Raw genomic sequence first — 11008 nt, 5'->3', positions numbered from 1 at the left:
GCTCTCAGTAGTAACGACTTTATGAGCTTCTTTAATGATAAAATTCTAACTATTAGAGACAAAATTAACCACCTCCTGCCCTCAACAGGCACCGTTCTCTCCCCAAACACAGGAACCTTAGAAACAGCTGTAAATCCTGACATATATTTGGACTGTTTTTCTCCAGTAGACTTGTCTGAACTAACTTCAATGATTTGTTCAGCTAAACCATCAACCTGTCTCTTAGATCCCATCCCAACTAGGCTGCTTAAGGAAGCCTTACCCTTAGTGAGCACTTCTTTACTAGATATGATCAATCTGTCTTTAGTAACAGGCTATGTACCACAGTCCTTTAAAGTAGCTGTAATTAAACCTCTTCTTAAGAAGCCTACTCTTGATTCAGGTGTTTTAGCCAATTATAGACCTATATCTAACCTTCCATTTCTCTCTAAGATCCTTGAGAAAGCAGTCTCTAATCAGTTATGTGACTTTCTACACAACAATAGTTTATTTGAGGATTTTCAGTCAGGATTTAGAGGCATCATAGCACAGAGACAGCACTGGTGAAAGTCACTAATTACCTCCTAACTGCATCAGACAAAGGATTTGTCTCTATACTTGTCCTGTTAGATCTTAGTGCTGCATTCGACACAATTGACCATCAAATCCTTTTGCAGAGACTGGAACATTTAATTGGCATTAAAGGAACTGCATTAAGCTGGTTTAAGTCCTATTTATCAGACCGATTTCAGTTTGTACATGTTAATGATGAATCCTCCATGAAGGCAAAAGTTAGACACGGAGTTCCACAAGGTTCTGTACTTGGACCAATTCTATTCACCTTATATATGCTTCCTTTAGGTAATATTATTAGGAAACACTCCATAAATGTTCATTGTTATGCAGATGATACCCAATTATATTTATCAGTGAAGCCAGATGAACCCAATCAGTTAAATAAACTCCAAACATGCCTTAACGAGATAAAGACCTGGATGACCTGCAATTTTCTGCTACTAAACTCAGATAAAACTGAAGTTATTGTGTTTGGCCCTAAACACCTTAGAAACACATTATCTAATGATAAAGCTGCTCTGGATGGCATTACCCTGGCCTCCAGCACCACCGTAAGGAATCTGGGAGTTATCTTTGATCAGGATATGTCCTTTAACTCCCACATAAATCAAATTTCAAGGACTGCCTTTTCACTTACGTAATATCACAAAAATCACATCCTGTCTCTAAAAGATGCAGAAAAACTAGTCCACGCATTTGTTACTTCTAGGCTGGATTATTGCAATTCCTTATTATCAGGCTGCTCTAACAAGTCTCTAAAGACTCTCCAGCTGGTCCAGAATGCAGCTGCACGTGTTCTGACTAAAACTAGAAAAAGAGACCACATTTCTCCCATTTTAGCTTCACTACATTGGCTTCCTGTAAAATCTAGAATAGAATTTAAAATCCTTCTCCTAACTTACAAAGCCCTTAATGGTCAGGCACCATCATATCTTGAAGAGCTCATAATACCGTATTATCCCACTAGAACACTGCGCTCCCAGTATGCAACTTACTGGTGGTCCCTACAGTCTTTAAAAGTAGAATGGGAGGCAGAGCCTTCAGCTATCAGGCTCCTCTCCTGTGGAACCATCTACCGGATTCAGTCCGGGGTGCAGACACCCTCTCTATGTTTAAGAGTAGGCTTCAAACTTTCCTTTTTGATAAAGCTTATAGTTAGGGCCGACCAGGCTCACCTTGGATCAGCCCTTAGTTATGCTGCTATAGGCCTAGACTGCTGGGGGACTTCCCATGATGCACTGAGCTCCTCTCTCCTCCTCCTCCTCTCCATCTGTATGCATTCATGTAACATCAATGCATGTTACTAACTTTGCTTCTTCCCCGGAGTTTTTTGAGCTTTCTCATCTCACAGGAAACCCCGGGTTGCAGGCCGAGTCTTCGCAGTCCTGTTGGTGTCCTTCCCTGGCTATTGCTGCTGTCATTGTGATTGTTATGATTGTTGTTATTCTGCCCCCCCCCCCCCCCCCCCCCCTCTTTCTGTCTCTCTCTCAACCCAACCGGTCAAAGCAGATGGCGCCCACCAAGAGCCGGGGTCTGCTTGAGGTTTCTACTCGTTAAAGGGGAGTTTTTCCTGCTGCTGCTCATGGGGGAATTGTTGGGTCTCTGTAAATTACAGAGTTCAGTCTTGACCTGCTCTATGTGAAAAGTGCCTTGAGATGACTTTTGTTGTGATTTGGTGCTATATAAATAAAAATTGATTGATTGATTGATTGATTGATTTTCCTGTTGGGTTATTGACACGAACTAAAGCTTGTATATTATATTATATCTTTTTAAACTTACATACTACAGTTCGTTATGTAAACGGAGGCTTTGACTGCATCCCTGTTACTATGGTTACTCATTTTAGTCAGCGCATTCATTTAGAACGGTGAACAGACAGATTCACTGGAACTACTTAATAGGTGTCCATTTTCAGGAATTAATGGACACCCTGCAGCCAATCAGAATCGGGTATTCACCCAGACCATGGTGTAAATGATGAAGAACACTGCCTTTAGGGCACATCAGTGGTTCTAATATGAGCCAAATAAGAGGCCACACAGGGTCACTGATCACTTTCAGTCTGTTAGGCACTTTCATATGATGTTGCACTCGTCCATTCCTTCATGTCAGGAGCTTTAACTGATTTCTTACAATTAATCTATGACAAAGCCGACCATTAAGACTGAGGATACACACTTTGTCACATTTAGCATTTGGGATTTCTCCCCCAACAGACACAAGCTGAGAGTCAGAGGAGTAATTAAACCATTAAACCATTCACTTAGAAATCCCACAACTGAAACTAAGAATGTTCTGACGCAGAAATGTTCCACTTACAGCACAAATTATCCTTCATTATTTTCATTCTCTGTAGTCTTAATGGTGTGTGATATTATGTATGTAATACTTTGTATTGTCTAAATTTCCCCTTTGCCTCCTTTATAAATGTCCCACACCTTCCTAGATTCTGCTGCAGTTTAATATTGGAACAATTACTGCTTATATTGTTATTTATATACTATATTTATAAAATTGTGAAGCCATGTGGCATCACTGTGGCAACATAAAATACATAATAGGATTATTATCAATACTGTTGACCATGGAGGTCAACAATTTTTAATCTGTAAATAAAAATGTTCTTTACCTTTCAGGCCAAATTTATTCATTAGATGTCTGTAAGACGGGAAATAATTATCTATAGAGATCTCCAAAACATTGTATACCACTGGAATGCCAGTGTTTCCAGTACACTGGTGTTTTCCCAGTGATTAATGAAGGATTATTCCATATTGAAGAATATCTATGTACATAAAGTGACAGTTTAAGCAGTCTGTAAATTGTGGTCCATATCTTTCCAGAATTTAAATTAATAGGATTCATTATATTTAGTTTCTCAGATTATACATCCATAGGACTAATATCTGCTCACTCTGTCTTCTCCCAGCTGCCAGAGTTGCATTAATTTGGCAAAATCAAAGGATAAAGCATACAGTGTAAGGCTGGGCAGGCCTACTCCTCCACCATAGTTTGCTTGTTTTGATTCTTGGTCTTTTCCCATCCCACAGCAACTGCTAAACCGTACCTTCATATTTATTAAAAATGTTAGGTGGTATTGTAAGTGGTAAAATACTTGATAAGTAATCAAACCAGGGAACTGTAGTCATATCCAAAATACTGATTTTACCCCATAATGTGAGTTTCAGTTTCTCCCATTTATCTAAATTTGCTTTGATCTTATGTAACAACAGATTAAAATGTATCAATGGCATTTCTTCCATATCCCGACTTCATCTAATTTTGCGTTCATGTTATTGATCACAGCTGCTGTAATGAGTCGGGATGTCTGCTGTCTACAAACAGGCTCATCACAGCCAGAGCATGTTTACATCAGCTCACTTCAGTCTGTTTAAATGTTGTTCTGTGTAGAATCACACTTACAGCTGTGAAGGAAAAAGCCTCAGCTGATTGATTCTCTCCAGAAGCGCTCGCATCTGCCTCTTACTCCTCCAAAACTCAAAAAAGGACATTTTTCTGTTTGTCATGGCAGCAGCTCTCTGTCCTCTGCATCCACCTGTCTCACCTGTCCTCACTACCTGTCTGTCTGTCTGTCTGTCTGTCTGTCTGTCTGGCGTTTCTTTTCTCACTTCTCCGCTTCTATGTTCAGTTCAGTCATCCAGAGTGATATGTCTGCAGGGTTGGGTCATTACAGGTTTGCTCCACCCTGCCCCATCCATCGTTATGGTAACGGTGATTATGTTCAAACTTCAGCTCTACAAGTCTTTGCTTTCTTTGTCCTTCACAATCTTTCCTTCTGCTCCTCATGAACAGATGTCATTATTCCACTGCCAACACACACACACACACACACACACACACACACACACACACACACACACACACTTGTCTCTGGTGTCTTCAGCGTTGCCAGGGTTGACCCCACCCTTGCGTTGCCATGGCAGCAGCAGCTGTTGCGAGTCATCAGTTTGACCCCTTTGGTGTAAAGTTTCATTCACTAAGATGACCCAGCTCATTCCAACACACACACACACACACACACACACACACACACTTCAAGGGTTCATTCCTCTCTGTGTTCCTACATGATTTTCTTTCAGCCCCTCCTCACCTCCCTCTGATAAACCGCTGACCTCCTCCTCTCCCAGTCTACACTCCTTGTTTTCTTGTTTCCTCTCTGTTTCCTTGTTTACTTTTTCCTCACCTGGGAGACCTGCAGCTTTAACTCATCTTCACCTGCATGAACAAACTACTGAATCAGCCCTGATCAACTTGAACCAAACATCCTGTACCCCATGAATACACATACCGTTACACCAGTAGGCGCTAGACTAACCCCCCAACCCCTAACCTCCTTATCCTTAGCCCTTAACTCGAACCCCCTAACCCTTACCCCTTAACTCGAACCCTCTACTCCTTAGCCCTTAACCCTAACCCCCTAACCCTTAGTCCTTAACCCTAACCCCCTAACCCTTAGCCCTTAACCCTAACCCCTAACCCTTAGTCCTTAAGTCGAACCCCCTACTCCTTAGCCCTTAACCCTAACCCCCTAACCCTTAGCCCTTAACCCTAACCCCCTAACCCTTAGCCCTTAACTTGAACCCCCTAATCCTTAGCCCTTAAACCTAACTCCCTAACCCTTAGCCCTTAACTTGAACCCCCTAATCCTTAGCCCTTGACCCTAACTCCCTAACCCTTAGCCCTTAACCCTAACTCCCTAATCCTTAGCCCTTAAACCTAACCCCCTAATCATTAGCCCTTAACCCTAACCCCCAACCCTTAGCCCTTAACCCTAACCCCTAACCCCTAGCCCTTAACCCTAACCCCTTAATCCTTAGCCCTTAACCCTAACCCCCAACCCTTAGCCCTTAACCCTAACCCCCTAACCCCTAGCCCTTAACCCTAACCCCTTAATCCTTAGCCCTTAACCCTAACCCCCTAATCATAGCCCTTAACCCTAACCCCTTAATCCTTAGCCCTTAACCCTAACCCCCTAATCCTTAGCCCTTAACCCTAACTCCTTAATCCTTAGCCCTTAACCCTAACCCCCTAACCCTTAGCCCTTAACCCTAACCCCCTAATCCTTAGCCCTTAACCCTAACCCCCTAACCCCTTAATCCTTAGCCCTTAACCCTAACCCCCTAACCCCTTAATCCTTAGCCCTTAACCCTAACCCCCTAATCCTTAGCCCTTAACCCTAACCCCCTAATCATAGCCCTTAACCCTAACCCCCTAATCATAGCCCTTAACCCTAACCCCTTAATCCTTAGCCCTTAACCCTAACTCCTTAATCCTTAGCCCTTAACCCTAACCCCCTAACCCTTAGCCCTTAACCCTAACCCCCTAATCCTTAGCCCTTAACCCTAACCCCCTAATCATAGCCCTTAACCCTAACCCCTTAATCCTTAGCCCTTAACCCTAACCCCCTAACCCTTAGCCCTTAACCCTAACCCCCTAATCCTTAGCCCTTAACCCTAACCCCCTAATCATTAGCCCTTAATCCTAACCCCCTAACCCTTAACCCTAACCTCCTAATCCTTAGCCCTTAAACCTAACCCCCTAATCATTAGCCCTTAACCCTAACCCCCTAATCCTTAGCCCTTAACCCTAACCCCCTAACCCCTTAATCCTTAGCCCTTAACCCTAACCCCCTAACCCTTAGCCCTTAACCCTAACCCCCTAACCCCTTAATCCTTAGCCCTTAACCCTAACCCCCTAATCCTTAGCCCTTAACCCTAACCCCCTAATCATAGCCCTTAACCCTAACCCCCTAACCCTTAGCCCTTAACCCTAACCCCCTAACCCCTTAATCCTTAGCCCTTAACCCTAACCCCCTAATCATAGCCCTTAACCCTAACCCCCTAACCCTTAGCCCTTAACCCTAACCCCCTAACCCTTAGCCCTTAACCCTAACCCCCTAATCCTTAGCCCTTAACCCTAACCCCCTAACCCTTAACTTGGACCCCCTAATCCTTAGCCCTTAACCCTAACCCCCTAACCTGTAGCCCTTAACCCTAACCCCTCATCCTGTGAGTAAGATCTTTGAGAAAGAAGTATTTCATCAAATACAAGAGTACATCTCAGTAAATAATCTGATAACAAACTTCCAGCATGCTTACAGAAAGGACACTCTTCATGCACAGCTTTAGTGCAAATGACAGATGACTGGTACAGAGATCTGGACAACAAAATGATATGTGGCGAAGGCGTACTAGATTTTACGGCAGCATTTGATGTTACTGACCACAAGCTTCTTCCTGAAAAGCTTGAGTGCTAAGGATTTAGACCATCTGCAGTTGCCTGGATGGAAAGCTATCTGGTAAACAGATGGCAGGGAGTCTTCTTTAATGGAGATAGCATGTCTGAGGAATGTGGAGTTCCGCAAGGGAGCTGCCTAGGCCCACTTATGTATTCCATTTACCTCTCGTACGAAATAATGCTAAATTAACTATATATGCAGATGACACTACTGTACATGCATCAGCAACAACACCTGCTGATTTGACTGACATCTTGAGGGGAACTAGATATTATTGGAAAGTGGATTTTTGAAAACTAGCGGAAGACTAACTGTGCTTTAGGGCACAGCTAATGGGGATACTAAGAAATACACAAATAAACAAATAACCCCCTAATCCCTAGCCCTTAACCCTAACCCCCTAATCCTTAGCCCTTAATGCCAGTGGAGTGAAGGTTTAATTTATCATGCAAGCCTATCTTTAGTGCTAGCCAGGTAAAGTTGACAGAGACAGGAGAGGGACGAAAGTAACATGTAGGGTTTTTCCATTGGCACTTTTGGCCATGCTGAGTCAAACCATGCATAGATTTTCATCACCAGTTTAAACATGCCAAGTTACACCCAAGATGGACCATCTCCAGACATGAGCTCAACTCATGTCTGTGCTGGAGACCAGAGAGAAAGCTGTTTTTAAAAGCCTCAGTGTGTTCAGCTCTCAGTACTTTCATAGAACCTGAGTCTCTGTGGTTTGAAGTTTAATTTTGTTTTTACTTGCGGATGTCTACTTTATTTTACTGTTTCCTTGCTTTCAACCATGTCTGAGTTATGTTAAATTACTGCAGATGAAAACATTTCCTGCTTCTGCTGCTTCATATCTCACTAGTAAGCACCACACCACCAACAAGATGCATTTAAACAATTTATTAACCAAAAAGACATGATTGGTGTGTGAGGGTTGAAATTTAGTTGTAGGTCTTTTGCTTGCTGTTGCATTGTGGGGAAGCTTCAGTAGAGAATCCATGATAGCACCTCAAAAAACCTCCAGTTACTTAAGACAAGACAAGATTGAACGGGTCTAAGATCTTTGAAATCTGGATAGATGTGGTGATATGCTTGGGGGGACCACCTGCCCATGAGTTGTATTAAGTGTTCTGGGATGGCGCTTTGGAGGCTGATGTGGTCCCAGATAGCATATGGAAGTGGGCCACTTCAGGCAATGATGCAGCACTGCTGGCCTTCTTCTGGCCTGGACAAAATGGATGTGAGCCTGAAATGGCCCACATGTAAAATAGCAAATATGGCCCAAATATGCCAAATGAAATGTGGGCCTTTTTTGGTAAAGATGTGGTGCTCTCTTGATGTGGGCCAGTTCTGGTTTATCTGATTTGTTCTTGGTTGACATACGGCTTGCTTGTGGCCCAGATCTGGCAAACAGGAGCGGACTGCCCAAGTGCCATCATTCCACGTGTTATGTGGGCTGGATGAAAGTGCCGAATGTGTTGGGCGTTGGATCTGGGCCACAGCAATTTTGCTATCTGGGGTGGATCTCATCCTGAAGGAGTGTCCGGAGTAATGAACGGGTGAAATGCTAGACAAGGCGATTACATGGCGGAAGTGCTGGTGGAACCAGCAACAAGTAGCTACTTGTCCAGATTCAGAGATGAAGAGAGGATCTGTCGATAATATACTCTGGGATTTCCAGAATTGAAAATAATTTGCAAAGGTCTCAAAAGGATTCGGCGGAGATTGGACTTTGGAGTAAAAATGTGTATGAACTGACCGGACTGATTGGTTTTAATTCACTTTAAGTAGAATACCATGGTGTTGTCTGAGAAACAAGATGAGTCTGAAATGCAAGCATTGTGATGTGGGTTGAAGTGAAGGTTTGAGGTGGTGAATTTAGAGCATCTGAGGAAATGATGAATGCAAGCAAGAACATGGTTTCTTAAGTTTGATTAACTTGAGGAATGCTGTACCTGAAGCAGATGCTGTCGATGCAGACTAACAGCAAATTGGCAGTAAGAGGAAGGCGTTGAGGATTATGAGCTGGCTCTTGGCATAGAAGTCCTCTGAGGAGTGAAGTTATCTGTGGTTGGCTAGAAGCCAGGCCCGGGCTGCTGGTTCGGAGTTTTGAGAAGAAGCTAAGGCCACTAGGATGGTATGTGTTTTGATGACTTTCATGGACTGGGCGTACGTAATGAAATGGTCATGGTGATGACATTGAACGACGGGAAAGTTATGTTGCACTGGTCATGAAAGCAATGACAACTGAATAGACTGCATGATCTTGGTTAGACATTTGACAGAGAACCATCGTCCACCATGGAAACCTAGTGGAAACAGTTGCTGGAGTGGGCAGCTGGAGGTGCTGGCATCCCGGTGCCAGGTTCCCCTGCTAAGGCTGGCTGATGTGATTGCTGGAGCTGGATGGCGAGGGGTACTGAAATCCTGGTGCCATTTGCCCTGGATGATTTAGACTGCTGGTGCTGATTGGTGGTGTTGAAAACCTGATAGGAGGTTGAGGGCCCTGGAGTTCTGGTGTTGGGTGCTCTATCTGAAATACTGAAGTGAGGTGATAATGGGCAATAGGGCAACTGGCAACCCAGTGTCGAATAATGGAAACAGCATAAAGCTACTAAAGTAATGTTGGATTAGTTGTATTGGTGACTGGCAAGGTACCAAAATAGTACACTGGAAACCGTTTATAGTGATCACGTCTGTCCAGGTCAAATTGATCACTATAAGCAGATGATTATTATAACTATATATCTAAATCTAATGCAGATTACTAATTGACATTTGGATGTTACAGCCAGCGATTGGACTGATTAGAGCTGTAACCCTGCCGTGAGGGAAGACAAAATATTACTAGGAGGACATTTCTCTTTGTTTGATGACGTTAAAAGTAAAGTTAGGCTTTGCTGTTGGTTTCCCGACTCATTTTAAAAAAGACAAGAGAGAGAGAGAGAGAAGCAGTGGTCGAACGAGCTAGAGAGTGGATGAGGAGAGGGCGCAGTGGTAATTCTCATTACCACTGCGCCCTCCAGCCAGTGAATAAGAGGAACAAAACATTATTTTCTGAATGTTTCACAGCGGTTACAAATAAACACAACCACACCCCGCACCTCCACACAAACCTGTAGAGGTGCACTGCAACGCCTGATAATGGTGCCACAAGTAAATATCATAGCAATAAGATTAAAAAAAATAGTAACCATAGTTTTAAAATGTTTTTCCATATGTTTTCATGTATTAAAAGAGCCAAAATGAACACTATAAGCGGACTACTTGATTATTATAAGTAAATTATTTAAACAGCATTTGTATAGGAATGATTCTGTCCCAAGGTTTTTGATCCATATAAGCGGTTTCCACTTTATTAATGAAGTGATGTTAGATTACTTGTATTAGTAACTTGCAACCTGATGCACATAATGACAGACGTTGCTGACGTGATGTTATATTAGTTGTATTAGAAACTGGCAACCTGGTGCACATGACAGCAGACATTACTACAGTGACATTAAATTAGTGGTATTAGTAACTGCCAGTAACTATAGAAAAGTCTGGCTTTATTTTCGCTGTGGTTGAAGGGAATGCCTTCCTTTCCAGGAATAGTTGGAGTCCGGCGACGGTTCAGTCTGTGATGTTGGACTCCATTGTGGATCTGAAGACAGCTGGATCAAAGAGGAGGGTGCACTGTAGAGAGGTACCATAGAGAGTTGAGGCCGCCCTCAGTGACAGAGAAGAGGAGACCTGATATTTATTGGGAGTCAGAAAGATCTCGTTAGGGGAGCTTGATTGGAGGTGCCCATGAGGCCATGGTGTGTACACCGCTGAGTGCAGTGGCTCCACTGTGACGCTTGGCTTTGGTCTGACTGCTGTGTCGTGGCTGGAGGAGAACTGGTTTCATCAAATCATCTAAATTGGACAGGTTGATCTGCAGTTCGTGATCCATGATGAGTTGAATCTTTTTGTCTGTTTGGAATCCAAATGATGATGTTTGCCCAAGTTTTAGATGACACAATCTTCCAATTAGGTATGACGTCATGATCTGTCTGGCGAGAAATCAGACAAACAGCTAATATCTGGTGGTAGCTTGAGCTTGTTGCTGGAATGACTGTGAGAAGCTAGACTGAGGCTGCATGCACAGAAAGTGAGAACAAGTGCAGAATACGAGTGCAAATAGCACATTGTTCATGTAATGAGCTA

At 43.1% G+C, this 11008-nt stretch overlaps 1 protein-coding gene across 4 annotated transcripts in view; it reads right to left on the bottom strand.

Moving 5' to 3' along the window:
• The window catches only part of scn4ab (sodium channel, voltage-gated, type IV, alpha, b), a 49456-nt gene that overhangs the window by 26051 nt on the left and 12397 nt on the right, over window positions 1-11008 (bottom strand). Inside the window, exon 1 of one of the 4 annotated variants that reach the window (XM_044330596.1) lies at window positions 3982-4218. The exons of 2 other annotated variants lie outside the window; for them this stretch is intronic. In XM_044330596.1, coding sequence (XP_044186531.1) covers window positions 3982-4085 — 104 coding nt within the window. In that variant the 5' untranslated portion in view covers window positions 4086-4218. Of the gene's footprint in view, window positions 1-3981; window positions 4219-11008 lie in introns of those variants that run through there. One more of the 4 variants, XM_044330595.1, reaches the window with a different exon arrangement.

The sequence above is a fragment of the Thunnus albacares genome, chromosome 17 (genome assembly GCF_914725855.1).
Source record: "Thunnus albacares chromosome 17, fThuAlb1.1, whole genome shotgun sequence".
NCBI classification, from domain to species: Eukaryota; Metazoa; Chordata; class Actinopteri; order Scombriformes; family Scombridae; genus Thunnus; species Thunnus albacares.
This window is presented reverse-complemented; position numbering and strand designations above follow the sequence as displayed.